The 19,790-nt window shown below is 39.5% G+C and overlaps 1 protein-coding gene across 3 annotated transcripts in view; it reads right to left on the bottom strand.

Moving 5' to 3' along the window:
- The window catches only part of CRYBG1 (crystallin beta-gamma domain containing 1), a 226,531-nt gene that overhangs the window by 51,618 nt on the left and 155,123 nt on the right, over window positions 1-19,790 (bottom strand). Inside the window, exon 1 of one of the 3 annotated variants that reach the window (XM_077162545.1) lies at window positions 15,015-15,207. The exons of the other annotated variants lie outside the window; for them this stretch is intronic. Within the exon in view, the coding sequence (XP_077018660.1) occupies window positions 15,015-15,017 (3 nt within the window). The 5' untranslated portion in view covers window positions 15,018-15,207. Of the gene's footprint in view, window positions 1-15,014; window positions 15,208-19,790 lie in introns of those variants that run through there. 3 annotated transcript variants of the gene reach the window in all.

Here is a 19,790-nt window from a genome sequence, read left to right as displayed (position 1 = left end):
AGATGGGAGAAAACATAATGAGAATACGATTTTTTTTTCCTTAGTAGTATACTATGCATGCACTACAAGCCGAAATAGACTGGAGTTTGTTATTATGAATGAAAAAGTTGTATCTATGCTACATTGATTCCAACAAAATGAATTCTTGAATTGCCTTAAACACCGAGTATTTTTTGTACCAGGGTTACATTTTAAACTACAATTCGTGTTCTTAAAGGAAAATCCGAAAGAGACAGACTCACATATACAGAACAAGCGATGCCAAGTTCTCTCCTGCTTTTGTTATTTAACCTCTCCCCCGCCCCCAAAGAAGTGATTTCAGAACAACCATGCCAACTATCCAGTAGCAGTCAACACACTAAAATATATTAAGGCGAAACCCTGCCTTGTCTTTTTTGCAGAAGGGAAGGAGGACTAGAACAAACGGCACCGGCAGGCTTCTCACTCGAGAACAGTTAAGTAGTCCAGGTTCAGCATAATTGCAAAATGCAAGCGTTCAGGAGACGCCGACGGCTCTCGCACCTGGGCGCCGCCCTCAGCCGAGCGCTTTTCCCGCGCGGGCCGGGCCTGTGCTCCCCCAATGGGAGAAGCGCGCGGCATTCAAACCCCCGCCGGTCACCGCGAACCCAGCCCGCCGCCGAGATTCCCTTCCGGGAGCTCATCCGAGTGTAGACGCGGAGGTGTGCCAGCGGGAGCGGGGGCGGAGGTGGAGGAGAGACCGCCCCCGCACACCCACCCCTCGGGCCGAAGAGGCGCGGGCGCAAGGGAAGCGCCTCGCGGTGCGCCGGGGCGTGGGGCGAGGACGGCTCGGAGGCTGGCAGGCCCCGCTGAGGGCGCTGGGGTTACCTGCGAGCTCTCCGCAAGTATCCCGGGAATGGGGAAAATACGCTTGCCCCAGGCCCGCACCAGGTGCCTGCGCTGCGCCGGAAGCCGGGAAGGAACTCAGAACAAATCAATAAAAACAAGCCCGCCCACGGGCGGAGGGGGTAGGTGGGCGGCGGGGGCATGGGCAGGGAGTGGAGGGGGCCCACCTCCTAAAGGGACGGCGCGCGAGCGGCGAGCTCAGCGTTGGTGCATGTGGGAGGGAAGAGTTTTTCCGTGTAAACGTTTCCACAGAGCCCAAGTGACCTGTGTGGCTACAGTAACGTAAGAATGAACTCTTCCCCTTAAATCCCAGGTGCTAACTTGAACCCTAGTGCTGCAGACATGAGCCCCACTTTTCCTGGTGCGGGCCGTTTTTACATTGCCTTTTTATGGGAAGAATCTTGATCGCTGTTTAAACAGTGATCAAGCTCCTTTTCATTTGAATTGTGTGCGCAGCCAGTGGACTTTGGAAATGGTGGGGAACGAGAAAAGTTGTAAGAAAAAGCATGCAAGTAACAGGGTCAGCAAGCACTTACTGACCATAGTTACGTAATCCCTGCTACAGCCTAGTGAGCAAGGTGCTGTTTCCACCGTGTACAGATGAAGAAAATGAAGCTTGGAAAGGGGAAGAGACTGAAACAAAGTGTGTGTTGGAGGGAGGGGGGAATAAAGTCAGGATTCAACCTCAAATCCTCGGTTTCCAGCCCTCAGTCTTTCTACTGAACCATAGGGTCCCCTTTTAGAGGACGTGGAGGTGAGACAGGGACACCGAATCAGAGTCCAGCCAGAGGAATGAATGGATTGTGCGCTAAACACCCACCAAATCAGAGCTCTCAACGAAGTGCTCATGAATCTGATTAACTGAGAAACGTCTGAGGTTTATGAGAAGCACCTGGGGGTAGGTGCTTGGCGCTAGTCAGCTGCGGTGGAAGAAAACCGAACACAGCCACTGAGCTTTTGTGACTGCGTTGATAAACTTTGAAAAATCTAACCAGATTTTGATTAGTAATCCACTTTTTCAATAATTATATAAATAATATAGGAAGAATTAGTGGTTTCATTTGAGAACAATACATTAAAATATTTAGATATCCCAAGGAATATAGTTGGATTCTTTTACTACAAGTCAGAGAAATATTAAATGATTTTCAAACGTAACAACTCATTATGGGTCAGGCGCTTGCTAGATGAGTCACATCCATTCCCAGCAGCCCTTTAAGGTAGGTACTCTTTTTATGCCCACTGCCAAGGCTACTTATCACTTTGCCAAGGTCTTTCTGACTCTCAGATGGAGATCTTTGTCAATACTGCCAGGACAGGCTTTCAAACATATCCTGAAGAAGTAGCTAGGAAAATAGGTTTGAGTCTGTTGGCTCAATTCCAGCCCAAGTCAAAACTAAGTGTATGCATTATTCCATTCAGTCAGTGATGTTGCAATCCATTTTTCCCAGGCGGTTGAAAGATGTCTGATCAGCAGTCCTCTCTCTGCTCAGTCCAGGTATTTTTCCATTTTCAGCTATAGCTGTTTTTTTACAAAAACTTGTTCTTTGTAACTTGCCCTCATCAACCACTTGACTCTCCCTCCCTTAAGAGAGGCAACCCATTTATCACTGGCCAGCCTTATCTGTCAGTTGAATTTCCTAGAATTCCACAGTTTACTTGTTTGAATGTGAATTTTCATAACAGCTTCATTCATAATGGTCCCAAACTGGAAACAATTCTGTCTGCCAACTGGATAAACAAAATGTGGTACATCCATACATTAGAATACTAATTTCATTTAAGCAATGAAAAGGAATGGACTCCTGAAACATATTAACCATGTGGATCATTATATTAAGTGGGTGAAGCCAGGCTCAAAAGGTTACATTTATATGGCAGTCCAGAAACTCTAGTCTATAATGATACAAAGTAGACCAGTGGTTGCCTAGAGGGCCCAGGAAGTTGGAGGGTGGGGGTGGGGCGGTGTTGCCTGGGAAGAGGCATAAAAGAATTTTTGGAGGCAATGGAAATGTTCTATATCTTGATTGTGGTGATGGTTATATACATGTATATACCTGTCAAAGCTCATCAATCTGTGTATTTAAAATGGGTGCACTTTATTATTTAATGTTCATTATGCCTTGATAAAGTTGATTTAAAAATAAAGCCTCAGGTGCATGTGGCTCAGTGGAAGAATGCTTGCTTTTCATGTGAGAGACCCAGGTTCAATTCTTGGACCATGCACTCCACAAAAAACCCAACAAATCTTCTTTGGAAATGAGGAGCAGAAACAGTATGTGGCACAATCCATCTGGCTGAGGTGCACATTTCACAGTTCTTAATCAGTGGGGTCTCTAGCCACGTCAAAGGATAGACCCTCATTTACTGGGGAATGCAATCTTCCCCCCAAGAGAAAAGTCCTGATGTGTCTCCAATATCACATCACTGAACAAGAGCCTCTCAGCTTGGCTCAAAAAGCTCCATTCCTCCTATATTAAGTCTACAGACACCCCTTCCTAACACAGGACACACATTTCTTTTCAGCCAGAGATTATTTCTTTCCAATGTTCATGGAAGAAGAGTGAGTATGGCATACAGGATGACAAATTAGGTGAGTTGGAGGTTAGGTAGGAGCCTTCGGATTTGTAATCCTGAGCCTGGGATGGGTGGCCACTGACCGAACACCTTCTCCCCCAACCTTGATGATAATCTACTGAGGAAGGAGAGTGCTTGGCAAACAGTCATCAGGACCCATCAGGCTCCCTCCAGCTCCCCAGGTCTGCTCCATAATAGCCAGGCTCCTGAGCAGTCTCAGGCTGCTGTCCTCAGGTCTGAGACTGCAGCAGAATCCAGGCAATCCCGGGGCCTCCTTGGCCGTTCTCTTTTTATCTCGTACTCTCTGCCCACCTCACTAGAGGTAGCCTCCACACAGCCCTGTGCAAGCCTGCACTTTGCATCCTCCACACCCTACTTGGAGGGGAGCTGTATGCAACGGGACTAGTTTAGAAATGGCCCATGGCTTGTGTGCTAGGACATGTTTTAGAGAGTTCTTGTTTGCTAGTATGAGATATAGCTTAGTAAGGAGCATGTTTAAGAATCTAGGACAAGAACACATTCCACCAGGGTGGAGAGGCCCAGGCAACACAGGTTGTGGTATTGATCTCTGATTCTCAGCCTTCTAGGTGTGGCAGCACCTGCTGTCAGTAGTTGCCACTGAATAAATGTTACCTTGTACTGTTATACAAGTATAATTTGATTACTTTTATACGAATATATATATCTGAAATTTATAATTGCTCTTTCCTCAACTAGTGAACAGCAAAAAGTCAGGGAATACAGGATAAATTAACAAACTAAAATATGTTCAAAATATCTGGACATACAAGCAAAACAATGTGTTCACTGTTTCTCAGATTGCCAACTGGAGCCGTTGCTTTAAATTTAAAAGTATTGCACTTGAAATGGTTGAAAAAATATTTTGGGTGTGCGATTTGAGAATGTAACAGACACACTGTTTTAAAATATCCTGTCTGCCGTCGCTACCTGGGCACAGGGACTAACAGCTAGAGGTAAACATAGGGTATTTGCTGCTACTAAAGAATTATTGACCTCTCACCTTCCTTTTAAAAGAGTCATCAGCAATCTTTGGGATAACTAGAAACAGAGTGGGAAACTTTTCGGTCTGTGATTTACTCTGGCCTCTTGAGTGCAGCTCTCTTCTGTCCATGTGAAAGCTGTGTGTGCTGACGCAGTTGCTGGCACACAAACTTAGTTTTCTTCAGGTTTGCTGCTGGCTCCTAGCCTGAACCTGACACGGGAAAGCAGATCAAGAACTTCTAACATGTATTCGCCTGTGCATCCCTCTAAAATGTGGTCATCACCATGCAAAGGGAACTCTCTTTTTTTAAAAAAACACTTGAGATTCCTTAAGAGCTCACTGTTGATTTCTGAAAGATATCTTCGTTCCCTGCTTCAATTTAGCCACAATGAGCTGGCTAAATTGTGAATGACACGGTAGGCCGTGCTGCTTTGCTGTTACCTTAGCTTCACAATACCCAGACATGGGTCTATATGTGTTTACCTTTGTGCGGCAATTTATATTTTGATACAGAGTTTTAAAAATATCTTTAAGTATTTATTAAATTTATTATTATTAAGTGTGACTTAAAAAATGTAAGTTATTCTACCCTTCAAGTTTTAAAAGTAAAAACAGGGGTTGAGGAGGTGCAAGGGTAGTTCAGTGGAAGAATTCTCGCCTGCCATGTGGGAGACCTGGGTTCGACTCCTGGCCCGTGCACTTCCCAAAAAGCAAAGAAACAAAAACAAACAAAATTTCAACAAATGGTGCTGCAATAACGGGGTACTGACATGGAAAAAGAACGAACTGTGACCCCTCCCATACAGCATACAAAAAAGAAAAAAAAAACAGGGGTTAAAAAATTATATTCAGTAACAGCAAGAAATACTTTAGAACCATGTGACAGATAACTAGAAAACCAAGATGGAGAGTGGGGAAGGAGAATAAAAGAGAAACAGTCAAAACTAGACAGAATTTATGTTGGGAGAAAGAGAAGCACACAAAAAGCAAGGATACCTCTCAGGATGAGTCACCACTCTTTTCTTACAACTTCCAGTATATACACGCTGAAGACTTTGGAAATTAAAGTTGAAATTGCATTTTACTACTCTAAGTATATAACAGAAGAGCATCCAATACAGTACCGTCAGTCAGATGAAGCCTAGGTTTAAGGGAAGTTCCAAATATGGGTCCCTGATGCTACGGACATAGATTTTGAAACAGGCTTTTGAAATAATTTACTCTCCTCCCCATCTCACCATTTTGTGTTTTCCTTTTTGGTATTATTTGTGCCATATATATATATATATATATATATACATATTTGGCCCACTCTAAACACACACATAGACGCACATATATACCGACACCAAAACACATAAAATGCAAAAGAAGAAATGAAATGTCCCCATCAATAAATCTTGACCTATTAAACCCTTCATTTTAGCTTCTTAAATAAATACTTGTCTATACATTTTTATACAGTTCCCTCCCTAGGAGTACACTAATATAATTTAGCTGCTTCCTAATGATTTCAAAGAGACAGAATGTTGAGCCTCTGTTATTACACCGTGCTGTAAACACAGGCCTGTTGGGATGAGTGAAGGCTCAGGCTTGCACTAAATGACCTACAGACTACGGCACTGTTTAGTAGTAAACAGAGCTGTAATGAAAAGGCACATGGGGCGTGCATGGACTTGCCGCATTTAATGTTGTTGACCCATAGTTCAGTCTCATATGGTCGAACCAACACTACTTTCCATAAAATCATCAGAACCGTTCTCTCTGCTGCCACTCCTCCCCAGTCACTGGAAGAGAGCTGCTTGCTAGCCCCTGTGCTATTTTTGATATTGGTCGCCACTCTCAAAGCTCACCCCACCCCATATCTCTGCTCTCACTGTTTTCCTTTTTATCTCTTCTCTGTCCTTTCAGCTTCACATGCATGACACATACTTCTCTACTTACAACTCCATGTGTTTGTTTTATTCTCACACTGCCACTTTGAGCTTATCACATCCTGTTGTGTAAAATCATAGGTAACCTGATGAGTGAAAAAACAGTGAAAACCTTTTTTTTTAATTCCAAGCTTAATAGCATCGTAAAAAAGAGGTATTATTGACTATGAAAGCCATAATTCATGAAAAAAATAAAATGTCATTATTTCCAAGTATTTTCTCACAATTAAACCAAAGGGTTTAATGAAGAAATGAAGTTTATTTAAAAAAATTGGACTTCCTGTTGCAAGTAAGATTTGTCTTTAGGTCATCTGTTTTTACACAGACACAGTGAAACTTAATTGTTTAATGTCACTAATACTGGATGATCAATCAGAAAAGAATAAAAAAATCAGAGAATGTGAGAATATAGGATGGTTCAGTCATTCATTCCACTAATACTTTTTGTACCAACATTTTCTGTTTACCTTGAAGAGCCAAATTATTGTCCAAAGACTCTAAATAATTTTTCTAAAACACAAGTCAGGCCTTCTAAAAGTCAGCTCAGGAATTTTTCCTGTCTGAAATTATATCATTAAAAAATAAGATTTTATTTACAAGATATGATTTATACACCACTTTCATTAATGGACTGATTACGCATGTGGTGCTTCCTCACAGGCCTTGCAATACAGTGGGAGCTGTGATGGAGCACTGCCGCTAGAACTCAGGTGACTCTGAACAGTGGGTGCGAGGTGTTTCCTTTCCGACAGCTACCCTTCTCCCTCTCCAGTGTCCTGTACCTGCTTCCTTCTCTCCCCCCTACAGGCCTCACCCAGGAAAGGCTCTCAACTACTGCTAGCCCAGGAGTGCTTCATTATTCTTTGTTTGTGATACCTGAAGTACATATAATTTGGGGATCTTCCTTTAAAAATAACACAGAATTTTATATTACAGATTTAGGTACAGGACCTTGGAAGAGGCTATGGAAGGGAAGGAATCTGAAGCTTAAACTTCTGTTACTTCTCTTCGTTTCCTTAAAACTTTGCCCACAGTTTATAAATACTTCCACATCACTCTCCTCAATTATTCCATTTAAGTGTTCTTATTTCCTTTTGGGAATCTGATGAATAGTTACTCTCTGCCTAATTATGGGCAACAAAAAACAAAGAATGTTTCACAATATGTAAATTTTACGGAGACCCCCTAATATTCTCTTTTTCCCACAAAGATTACTGTAGCATTGTAAATTAATTTGCTTTACCATGGAGATAAATAATCCTAATTTGGTGGATATTTTTTGCAATGCATTAATATGTAACTAAGAGGAGATAAAAGAATTTAAAACTTATAGCAAACCACTTCTCACCCTACCTCCTGGATTGTATGCCTCTCCTTATTAGTATAATGAAATAACTGACAAGTTCATTCCTGATTGGACTGAAGAAATTTACCCAAACTGAAAAATAGAAATGTGTTCATTATGAAGTAGTCAAATTAGTTCTAGTTCCTTTTTTCTTGCCTCAGAACCAGAAAAGGCATATTCTTTAACCTGGCAATTTAAGAAGAATGACTGCACGGTAACTTATGTCTAAGATCAAGAATAATGACTTCAAAACACTAAAAAAAAAAAAAAATTTATCTCAACATTTAAGAGGCCCAGGGACTGATTTTCAATGACATAATCCATCTATAAATGACGTGGTAAGAGAGATAGGGAAAGAGGGTGAAGCAGCCCCGTGACAGCATGCCTTAGCTCCCACCAGCACAGAAAACAGTCAGGTAGGCAGCTCTGCAAGTTACTGAGACCAGGAAGGGAGAAGGAACAGAGAGCTGGCAGTTCTACAAAGCAGAGAACCCTCAAGATGCCTTTGAAACTTCTAGTGACCTTGAGTTCAGTTTTACCACAACTGAAAGTACACCAGAAAATACTGGATTTATTTCTAAAAAATGGAACATTCTTTATATTTCCAACTCATATCCACTGCCCGGAAGTTTCTTTGCTTCCTGTAATTTCTAGTAAGAATTGACTTTCTAGCAATACTCTTCAAATTAAGACCCAGAATGCATGCTTTCATAAAGCGAACTTAGGAATATTACTGAGTAGGCCATCAAATCATTTATCCTGTCAAAAAGTCCTCATCTGTCATAAAAGGTATGAGAAATTCACATGAAATTATATATGTGAACATGCTTTAAAAAGTACACAGTGCCCTCAGTTGGTGAGATGCAGATGAAACTAACAGCTGTTTCAGATGAGTTTATAAAAGATGTTTGCATCTTGGCATGTCATTGCTTATGAGTGCTCATTTTCAATGTACCATGTCTAGAATAAAGATGACAAACAGAAGTCTAGCCCCTTTTAAAACTTCTTTTTTTCCCCAGATCATAATGCATAAAAGATACGCAACAAGGTAAAGTGAATGCCTTTGGACTACCCCATGTAAATAGGACCTTCACTTTCAAGATCCTATTTCTTTATTTCTCTTCATAGCACGTATCATTACCTGAAATTCACTGTGTTTTTATGCATATACTTTATTGTGTGTCTTTCCTTACAGAATGTAAACCTACGAAAATAGGTTTTGGTCACCACTGTGTCTCCAGCCCTTCATCAATTCTTGGCACCAATGGGTGCTCAATAAATATGTATCAGATGATCACATCACCCACACTGTCCAGATTTCCTTACCCTCCCCCCATCATCGGTCAAGAGACAGATGACAGAATGTAATGGAACAGCCCGTGGTTTGGAGCAATGATTTATCAACGAAGTTCTCAGTGAATGATTCTCAGACAGAAACAAAGTCCTATTCTCTGGCCTTAGTCTCCTTAAAATGTTCCCCCCAAATCCAGCTTCTGAAATACTTGTCCTGTGGATTTTTGTGAGGGTCATGTGAGATGTTTGTCAAATACGGAACACAATCTCTAGGGAAGAGACAGAGAATGGAAAAGGACATCTTAAAAAAAAATAAAAGAAAGACATATTCATATTTGAAAGTTAGAATATAATGGCAAGTGCAGTGAAGAAAATATAATTATCCTTAATGTTTCCATTGCAAATAACCATTGCTACTCTCTTTCTTACTACCTTTTTATGCAGCATTATACCATTTTGTAAGTACAGTTTGGAATATTGTTCTTTCACTGAACAGTATATATCATGACTATCTTATTTTTTTGCATGGGTAGGCACTGGGAATCAAACCCGGGTCTCCAGCATGGCAGGGGAAAACTCTACCTGCTGAGCCACTGTGGCCCACCCTCATGACTATCTTTTAATAACAATAAAGATGAGTCAACAGTATTTTTAATGGTTGAATTAAATTCCAACAAGAGAATGTACCACATTTCCCACACTTTTTTGTTTATGTTATTTTCAATTTATTGCAGGCTGCAGAAAACATATTTCTAGATTATCTCTGCATATATCCTTAATTACTCCCATAGAATATATTCCTAGAAATAAAATTGCTGGATCAAAAGATATACATATTTCTAAGGCCCTTCCCATGCATTGCCAAAGTCCCTCGTAGAAAAATCATGTCAATTTATTCTCTTAGCAACAGTGTATGAAAAGGCAAGTTTGCTGTATCTTCCAATTCTGAATACCACACACTTTTTTGTTTTTGTTTATTTGATGGGTTAAAATGCCTATCTCATTATCCTTTTATGTTGCATTTCTTCCAGCAATTGAGTTGGAAAGTAAAATTTAGAAAATGACAATATTCACCAGGGTATAATTTAGAAACTATAAATTACCAAATTAAAAAAAAAAAGTAGAAGAATTTTACATGGGAAATTATAAAACTTTTTAAAGGAATAAATAAAGAAGACAAATAAATGGAAAGAAATACCACGTTCATGGATTGTAAAATAAAATATTGTAAAGATGGCCATTCTCCCCAAATTGTTCTATACATTCAATGCAATTAAAAACTTCTATAGGGGGTGCACGGGTGGTTCAGTGGTTAGAATGCCTGCCTTTCAGGCGGGAGAATCGGGTTCAATTCCGGGACCATGCACCCCCCCACCAAAAAAAAACTTTTATAGAAATTCAAGGGGTCAAGAATAGCCAAAACATTGCAAAAAGAGCACAATAGGAGAACTTGCTTGATCAAATATCAACTATTTTATAAAGCTAAAATAAATAAAACATGATGGTATTGGCACAGAGATATAAACAGATAAATGAAACATGACAGAAAAGAAAAACATACATACGTGAACACTTGACTTTTTTTTTTTTTAACTAAGGTGGTGTTATAAAGCCAAAGGGAATAATAGTTATGAGACCATTAAGTATCCATATGGAAAAAAATTAATGGGATTCCTGTCTTATATCATCCACAAAGAAAAAAACAATGCCATGTAGATTTTGAACCAAAATTTGAAAGGCAAAATTATAAAGCATTTACAAGAAAATGTAGTGGAATATCTTCATGACATTTTAGTAGAGAACAATTTACTTAAACAAAGTATGCAATGCACTATCCATACAGGAAAGAATTAACAAATTTAACTCTATTAAAATTAAAATCAAGAACTTTGATCATCACAAGACATCATAAAGTGGGTGAAAAGACAAGCCAGAGAATGGGAGAAGATATTTAAAGCCTACATCCAGCACTAAGAACCTTTACAAGTCAATAATTAAAATATACAAAAAGATTTGGATAAGCATTTCAAAAGAGAATATACAAATGGTCAACAAATATAGGAAAGGTATTCAGTCTAATTAGTAATCAAGGGAATGAAAAGGAAAGTCACAATGAGAAACATTTACATACCCACCAGATTGGAAAAAAACTAAAAGAATAATCATTCCAAATTTTAGAGAGGCTGTGGAGCAGCAGGAATTCTAATATATGATGATCAGAGTGTAAATTGGTACCACTACTTTGGAAATAGTTTGGCATTATCTAACAAAACCGAAGGTATGCATATCCTATGGGCAAACAATTTCACTCTTCAGTACATTCTTTAGAATTCCTTGAGAATACTCCATGAGAATTCCTTAGAATTCCCCGAGAATTCCTTGAGAATTGAGCAGCAATTCTCAAACTTTTTGGTTTCAGACCCTTTAGAGTCTTAAAAGTCTATCAGGGGTGGGCCATGGTGGCTCAGCAGGCAAGAATGCTTGCCTGCCATGCCAGAGGACCCGGGTTCCATTCCCATGTAAAAAAAAGTCTATCAGGTCAGAAATTAAAACTGAGAAATTGTCTTTGCCAACTGAGCAAAGATGTCATGACATATGATGCTGCCCCTTACATCTCCACTGTATCTTTGTGAGAAAATGAGAGTGAAAGGGCAAATAACATCTTAGCGTTATTATGAAAATAGTTTTGAAATCATAGATCCTCCCATAAGATTCTGGGAATCCCCAAGGATTCCCAGACTTCTCTTTGAGAACTGCTGCCCTAGGAGCAGTTCCAGGACATATCTACAAGAATATTCACAGAAGCATTACTCGCAATAGCCCCCAACAGACCCAAATCCCATCAAGAGTAGGACAAATAAATGAATTGTGGCGCATTTATAAAATAGAGCACAGTAATATAAATGAGTGTCTCCATCTATACACAATCTGTGGGTGAACTTTACAAACATAATGTTGATGGAATAAATCTAGACACACATGAGAACACAGCATACAATGCCACTTATATGAAATTCAAGAACAGGAAAACTAAATTGTGTTGTCTTGGTAAAAATACAAAGAGAAGCAGAGATGTGAATCATCAACAATTAAGGACATGGTTACATCTTGTGGTGTTGATCCTGCCCTTATTAAATTTTGATGTTTTATTCATAGTTTTTCCCATTAACTTTTCATTTTTAAAAATAATGCTTTGAAATATTTTACTTTGGTTATTGAATTTTTTGGTGTCCTTTTAAATTTTGCACCTGAGGCAAATGCCTCGCTCACCTCAACTGAGTACTGGCTTTGGTGGTGAGGGAGGTATCAGAAAGAGACCTATAGGAGACTTAAGAGGGGGCAGCCATATTCTATTTTGTGACCTGTGTCCTGCGACACAGGTGCTTACTTTATCATTAATCACTATACTCTACCTTTATATTTTATACACTTTCTGGTGTGCATTATATTTTACAATAACTAGGATGCGGGCACCGACCATGTTTTATACACTTACCGGCCTTCTGTTTTCCTCTTTTGTGATTTATTTCAGATACTTTTTCCTAAGAACCTATCATGTGCCAGGCACCTCATAACAGTCCTGTGTGGTAGTAATTGTCACCCTCATTTTACCATTAAGAAAACCGAGATGTGAAAAGTGATTTGTCCAAGGCCACACATCGCTAGTGCGACTCGAAGACCAGAAGATGCATGGCAAATAGCACTGTTCATGCCATTTCTCTCCTATTTCTTCCACTGCTCCTTTTGTTTACATTTGACTACAATGACCTGTCGACATTCTCTCTCTCTCTCTCTCTCTCTCTCACACACACACACACACACACACACATGCGCGCACACACACACACGCACACACACACACACTTAAATTGAACAAGGAAAAATAAGGCAGGTCATCTCAGACCCAGAAGGAGCAGAGAAGCAAAGCCTGCTGCCTAAGGAGGTGGGGGAGGGGATCAGGTGTGAAATGGGAAACAGACTGAGGGGACCAAGAAGCAGAGGCCATGGGGGGCAGCTCCAGGGGAGCCCAAAGAGCAGCAGCAGAACTACCAAACTGGGGAGAAAGTCACACTTCCACTCACTGGGGCCAAAGAATTACCCTCAGAAGGTTTTTTATTCAATATCGCATATCTTCTCCCACTCTCTGGACCTCTTGGGCTTCCACTTACTTCCTTTCAACCCTCAGAAAGACCCACTTAATTTCTTTTCCTGTGGAACTTGGTCTTGTCTTCCTCCATCAACTCCCTTGGGGGAGTTGAAACTGTGAGTGCGTGTTGGGGCTGGGGAGACTGTGAGAAATTTGCTGCTACTCGGGTTTGGAAAAGTAAAACATTTCATCACCGTTCTGTTCCTGGCAGGCAGCAGGACTCTGATGCCTTCTCTGCCTCAGCTTGCACGTTTGGATTGCATTTTGCAAACACTGCTCTTGCACAGGCTTGAGGTGGACAAGCCTGTGCACCCAGGTTGAACACTGCCCTAGTCCTGACTAAGCCTGGAGACCCAGGCAGCAGGTCCCTGCCCATTTCAACATTTTGAGTTAAAGTCAAAATGTCGTCTCACCAGCCACTACATTAGTAGTACCTGCAGTGCCTTCCATGGACCTTTATCTCCTATCACAGAGAAACTCAAGGGAGAGGCGACCTTAGAATATTAGCCGCCCAAGATAGTTATACTTCCTCCCACAGTTCTCCCACCACCCCCCTCCACCTCCACCTCACCATCCCTTGCTACTTACCACCAAAGCACATAGACCATAGTTAAATTAATCTATTTGCACTTTTTTCTTTAGATATTTACAATTGAGCATTAATGAGATGATTGACCAAAAAATCAGAGATTTCACTAATGAAGATCAAAATGCTTTCTGAAGGTTTATAGTCATGATACTCATAAACCTAGAAGTTGATTTTTCTTTTTAATTTGCCAGTCATTTCAAAAAGGCATTTCTTATAAAACAAAGGATATGATTTTGGTGTCAAGATTTCTAGGGGAAGATTAAGAACCCATACTTAAGCCTAAAGACCATTTGTCAGTATAGTTATTAAGGCATTGTGTCTAAACTATCAAATGATGGAGGAAAATGCTACGCATTAACAAAGAATAGGAGGAGAATGATGACCAGCACTTAGCTGGGGCTTTATATTTATGTCTCTATGATCAAACTAGTGAAGCAAAGTTTAATAGACCTTGTATAAACTTCTTTTCCCTAAAAGTTTACAAGATTGCTTTTTTCTCATAATTTATATCACTCCACAGCACTTCTTGAATGATAGGTTTACAAGAAGCCGAGTCTCCCATAAATTTCTGTGTTCTAATAAAATCTCGTTTGGGGAAAGTATGTGCAATACATAATAGCTTGTTACCGAGACAGGTCGGTGAGAGCAGCAGGCAGCTAACACCCACTGGAGAATACATCTGAAAGATAACCTACATTTTAAAAGCATGTGAAGTAGATTTCTACCTTCTCCTACCATCAAGAAAAATAAAAATCAATCCTTACTCTCAAAACAGTGCTTCCCTGACAAGTTTCTTCCAAGGGGCTGGACATCCACTTGCCTTTGAAATTTGTAAAAAGGGGTGGGGAAAAGATTTTTTTAACTTGGGAAAAAAACTATGTGTTTTTTTTTTTTAAATAGCACACTCAGCAACAGGTCTGTAAAATAGACATTGACGCTATAACTGACGGAACTAACACAGATAGAGTTGACAGCAATAGCAGGTTAATAATTACCTTTATGCAAGACTAGAAGCAGGCAGCAGGTCACATAACTTAAGCATTTTCATTTCTAAATAAAACCAAAATATCTGAGGCTATTCAATTTTCCACTATATTCTTTTTACTTACAATTGCTTAAGACTTTTAAGTCCAAAAATTTTGCCAGATCTAGATAATACATTCATTGTGATGTTAATTGATGTCATTAATAACTATACTCTCTCGGTGCAAAACAAAGCCTTAGCCAATGAAGAGGAAACAAAACTTCAGTTAGTTTCTTACCATGATGTCGCTTCTTTCCTTGTTTTCTATAGAAATACCGAGAGAACGTGGGAAGTAAAATTTAGCGGCGCGTGCATTACCAATGTGGGTCTCCTGACTTCACAATAGCCTGTCTTGTCCTCCTCCTCCCTCGAACTTCTCTCTTAACTCTCACCAGCTCACTTTCCGGCTATTGTTCTGTTCCAGAGCCAGAGCTGAATGACAGATACTGACTGTTCACGTGAAAAGCATATTTAATAAGGGTGTGTTTGATTCAGGAGTTGAAAGGGTTAAAGAGGTGCGCCCATTTTGGGGTGTGCCGCTGAACTGAAGTGGCTGAAAACACAGCAGAGGAAGTGGTAGGTATTTGCGGGAAAGTTGTCCTGCATGTATTAAATTATATGGAAAACCTGAAGATAGGTAGATAGGAAGTAAGTACAGCAAGAAGGATATTTCACTTTATTATTATTTTTAATAGCATCTTACGCACATGCTCATCATCAGTATAATGTTGTAGGTTTACAGAAAAATCATGCAGAAAATACGGAGTTCTCATATAACCTCAGTATGAACACTTGCATTAGTGTAGTACCTTTGTTACAATTGATGAAAGAATATTATTAGATTTGTACTACTTACTGTAGTTTATACTTTACATCAAGGTTCACTATTAGTGTTGTGCAGTCCTATAGTTGTTTGTTATTTTTTTTACACTTTTATTCTAGTAACATAAATGTAACCTAAAATTTCCCTCCTCTTAACCACATTCAAATATATAATTCAGCACTGTTAATTACACTCACAATGTAGTGCCGCCATCATCACCATCCATTATCAAAACTTTTAGGAAGGACTTTCTCTGGTGAACAAGGTTAATTTTCTTTAGTCCTGCATTTTTGTTCTGTTTTATTTTAATTCCAGCTTTTACCTATTAATGCTTTTTTAAAAAGATATAAAGCATACCCCATAAGCCACAGCCCATGGAACGTTACAAAAATATGTATAAGCATGAAACTGAATAATAGAATAGAAAAAGGCAAACAATAAAGTATATTCACCTCATTAAAATCCAAATAACCATCACTTAGATTCATCAATAAATATAACTCAATAATTAGAAATTACCAGAACATTTACTTCATTGGTTTCTAGTTTGTGTATGTCTTACCAAAAGTTTTCAGTATTCAGTAACAAATTCTATTCTTCAATGAAATAGTCACCCTATTATTAGACCTCCTAATTAGCTGTCTTTATTTTTAGATGATGTAAATCAGAAGAAAATCCTTTCCTATTTTTTTCATCACCATCAGTATTGGAAACATGGATTGAATACCTACTGACTCAGCAATGTGCAAGGATATACTGATGATGAGTGTGTGTGTGTAAGATGCTATTCTTAAGTGAAGTTATAAGAAGTACATAGTTTCACCTAATGAAAAAAAAAATGACAAACTTCTCTTGGCTTGGCATAAAACAATTCACTTTCTCCTGGTAAAAACTCAAGCGCAATTTCCTCTATAATCATAGATGAGAATAATATTAAATTTGAACAGACTGAGAGTTAAACTCACCTAAAAGTAAATATATATATATATATATATAATTATTTTAAATACACTGATCAGTTAAAAAAAATAGAGAGATTCATGAAAAGACTCAGTGGTCAGTTACTCCGCATAACTGCTTACAGGATGTCACATGCATGGGGTAAAGGGAAGGAGAGGGGACAGACATGTGAAGACAGTGTAATACAATGTTGTCATATAGAGGTCTGCATAGGGGTCAGTGGGTATATGATGATAGCTATCATTTGTGGAAAGCCCACGTAGGACAAAGCGGTGCCTTCCTGAAGGCGTGTATTTTACACATCAGTACATAAAATACACATATCCGAGGTCTGGGCTTTCTTTCCTTCCTGTCCCCTTCCCTTTCCTCCCTCCCCCCAGTCCTTCCTTCCTTCCTTCCTACCTGCCTTCCTTCCTTCTAAGGAAATATTATGACCGCTAGCAGATAAAAACAGTTACACTTGAGTATTATTTCTGTAGCAATCACTTATATTTAAAACATTTATTTATTACCTATGGCTAAATTAAAAAAAACTACTTGATGACATACTGAAAATAATAATTTTTCTACTGACTCAACCTGGAGAGAAAAAGTAACGTGAAACAGCTTTGCATCTTCTATTAGCATCTACCATGTACTCACTATATGAGGGATAGAGACTATAAGGCTTATTTTGTCCTCTTGAAACTTACAGACTTGTCTACAAAACCACCAATGTGCAGCAGGCATATAATTAACGGCTGCAGTGTGTAGTAGAGACATTTGTAATGCTTTAAGAGTTCAAAGAGAAGGAAATCAGTGAGGGTGTGTCGCCAGAGGAACACAGGAAGGGCTAAGGACTAGCCTTGAAGGGTAGATTTAATGAGGCAAGGGTCAAGGAAAGACATTAAAGATGAAGGGAAGCCTAAAGAGAGGTAAGTAAGTGACAACGGGCTCATGGGGACTAATTGGAGTTACAGGGGACATGTTAAAGGCCAGTGGGATAAAGGAGTGGAACATGAATAAGTAAGGTTAAGCTAGCTTGGGGAGGGCCTTGAAAGGCAAGCCAAGAAGCCTAGGTGTGATGCCATGGGAAATATGAAATCTTATTAGCAGGTTTCTGAGCCAGGAAGTGATGGGATCCAAAGTACTGCTGGGAGAAAACGGGCAGGAGAGCCTTGGGTCTGCCTAATTGGATGGGGACCTGGGGTCAGCAGCTCAGATGGAAGGTGCGAAAGGAACGAAGTGACCACTGATGGTGGAAATATAGAAAAGGGAAGATTCAAAAGTGACCAGGAGCAATGCTTAATGCGTACAGAGTTTCTCTTTGCGGTGATGGAGAAGTTTTGGTAATGGATGGTGGAGAAGCCAGCACAACATATGGGATGTGATTCACAGCATTGAATTCTGTACTCGAAAGTGGTTGCAATGGGAAATGTTATGTGTATATTGTTACCACAATAAAAATGAATAAATCCTGGAAAGGGAACAGGACTGAGGGAAAACAGACACGGAAAGAGACAAATGAAGCCAAAATAGAGCCACGACAGATTGCCTCGGGACACAAGAGACAACTAGGGAGCTCCATCAGGGAACTGGGGTCTGACTGGGGTCACATTGAGCCATAAGCTCAGTTAAGACTTCTAAGTGGAAATTCCTGCAAACCATGTAGGAAGCAACTAGAACTTATTTTTACGCTCAGAACTATAAGTCTATATTTTATCTGAACCCTAACTCAGGAACATATTCAATCACAACTATAAAATATATAAAATATTTTATAACATCACAATTATAAAATACATTGAAAATATCACAAATATAAAAACAGTTTATAAATGGCATTATAGTCTTATAATGATATAAAAGTTTATAAATGGCTTTATTATAGAGCAGTAAGTATAATTTTTTCCCATGAAACAGACAAAAGACATATTTATCTACCTTCAGCATCCTCAGCATTTTGCAGTTTTTGATCAGGACTCAGCAGCTGGTTCATGCCGAACAGCCTTTGTGAGAAGTTCATTAATAATCATAAGCAGTAACTACTCTGACATGACTTGTGGGTATTTCAGCATTTTGTTTAAATAAAGTGTTTGAGAAAAGGTTACACTTTGTGATTATCATAAGGAATGAAATAAATACAGCAAGCCTACAGTTTGTTTTTAAGCCAATCAATGAAATCCTCCTGCAAAGGGAAACTTCATTAAATTAACATCACACAGTGGAGATGAGAGGAAGACGGACCAGTTGTGTTTACCTTGCTGCTTCACTCAAGGAATTGTACTATTTTATTAGTACAAATTGAAAAATGACAACGTGCTCACCATTAGCAATGGGACTTTTTCCAGGGAGTGGGGAAAGGAATGAAACTTGGCACACCTTCTACTTCCTGTCCCCTCAGCCAAATTCCAGCTTCAGGGACTCTTCTCCCATGCTCGCCGGTTCTCCACCTGTGTGGATCTGTATTGTGGCCAAGGAAGAAATGGGAAGAAATTCCTCCCCCTGACTCCATGGCTGATGTCTGATGAGCTGGGGGGTGGGGTGGGGATGGCGGGGGCTAGATGCCAAGGAAAACAAAATTGCCAGCACCTGGCTTTCTTCTCACATTTGTTGGCCCAGGCTTTCCATATCATCTTGCAAAAAAATACATCTAAACATATTTCATCTATGACTCACAGACTGCACAGGTATGAATGAAATGGAGAACAAATGTTTACACAGCCCAACAAATCTACCCAGAGGAAGAATTCAATTCTGAAAACTTGTAAAATTTCCAAAAGAAATAATCTTTAACTTGCCATCCTGTTTTAATCTAACCTATTTCATTGGGTTTTGACTAATTCCTTTACATAGCTCTCCTGATGAGGTTTCCCCATAAATTGAACCTAATTTTTCTCTGTCCTTATTCCTTTAGCTAGTCTCATGCTAGTGCATTAATCTGGCTTAAAGATTGATATGTCATATTGTTTCCAAAGCTTGTACCATTTTAGGGAAATAGCCCCCTTTCACTCCAGGGTAAACCGGGGATTCTCCTGGCTGTTTTAAGAAGCTGACAGTGTTACATCAAACCCAACCTTGTAGGTCTATTTTGAATTAAAAATTAAGTAGACTTCTGAGAGGGAAACAACTATTGTAATGTAGGTTCATTGGATTAAAAACTGCCCTACGATTGGCTTTTCATGCCTTGCTGGAGGCATTAGTTTATTCACAGAAGACAAGATCTTGCCATAATTCTTTTTTTCATCATCA

This window comes from Tamandua tetradactyla, chromosome 5 (genome assembly GCF_023851605.1).
Source record: "Tamandua tetradactyla isolate mTamTet1 chromosome 5, mTamTet1.pri, whole genome shotgun sequence".
NCBI lineage: Eukaryota > Metazoa > Chordata > Mammalia > Pilosa > Myrmecophagidae > Tamandua > Tamandua tetradactyla.
Note: the sequence above shows the minus strand (reverse complement) of the source record. Positions and strands in the feature narration are given on the sequence as shown.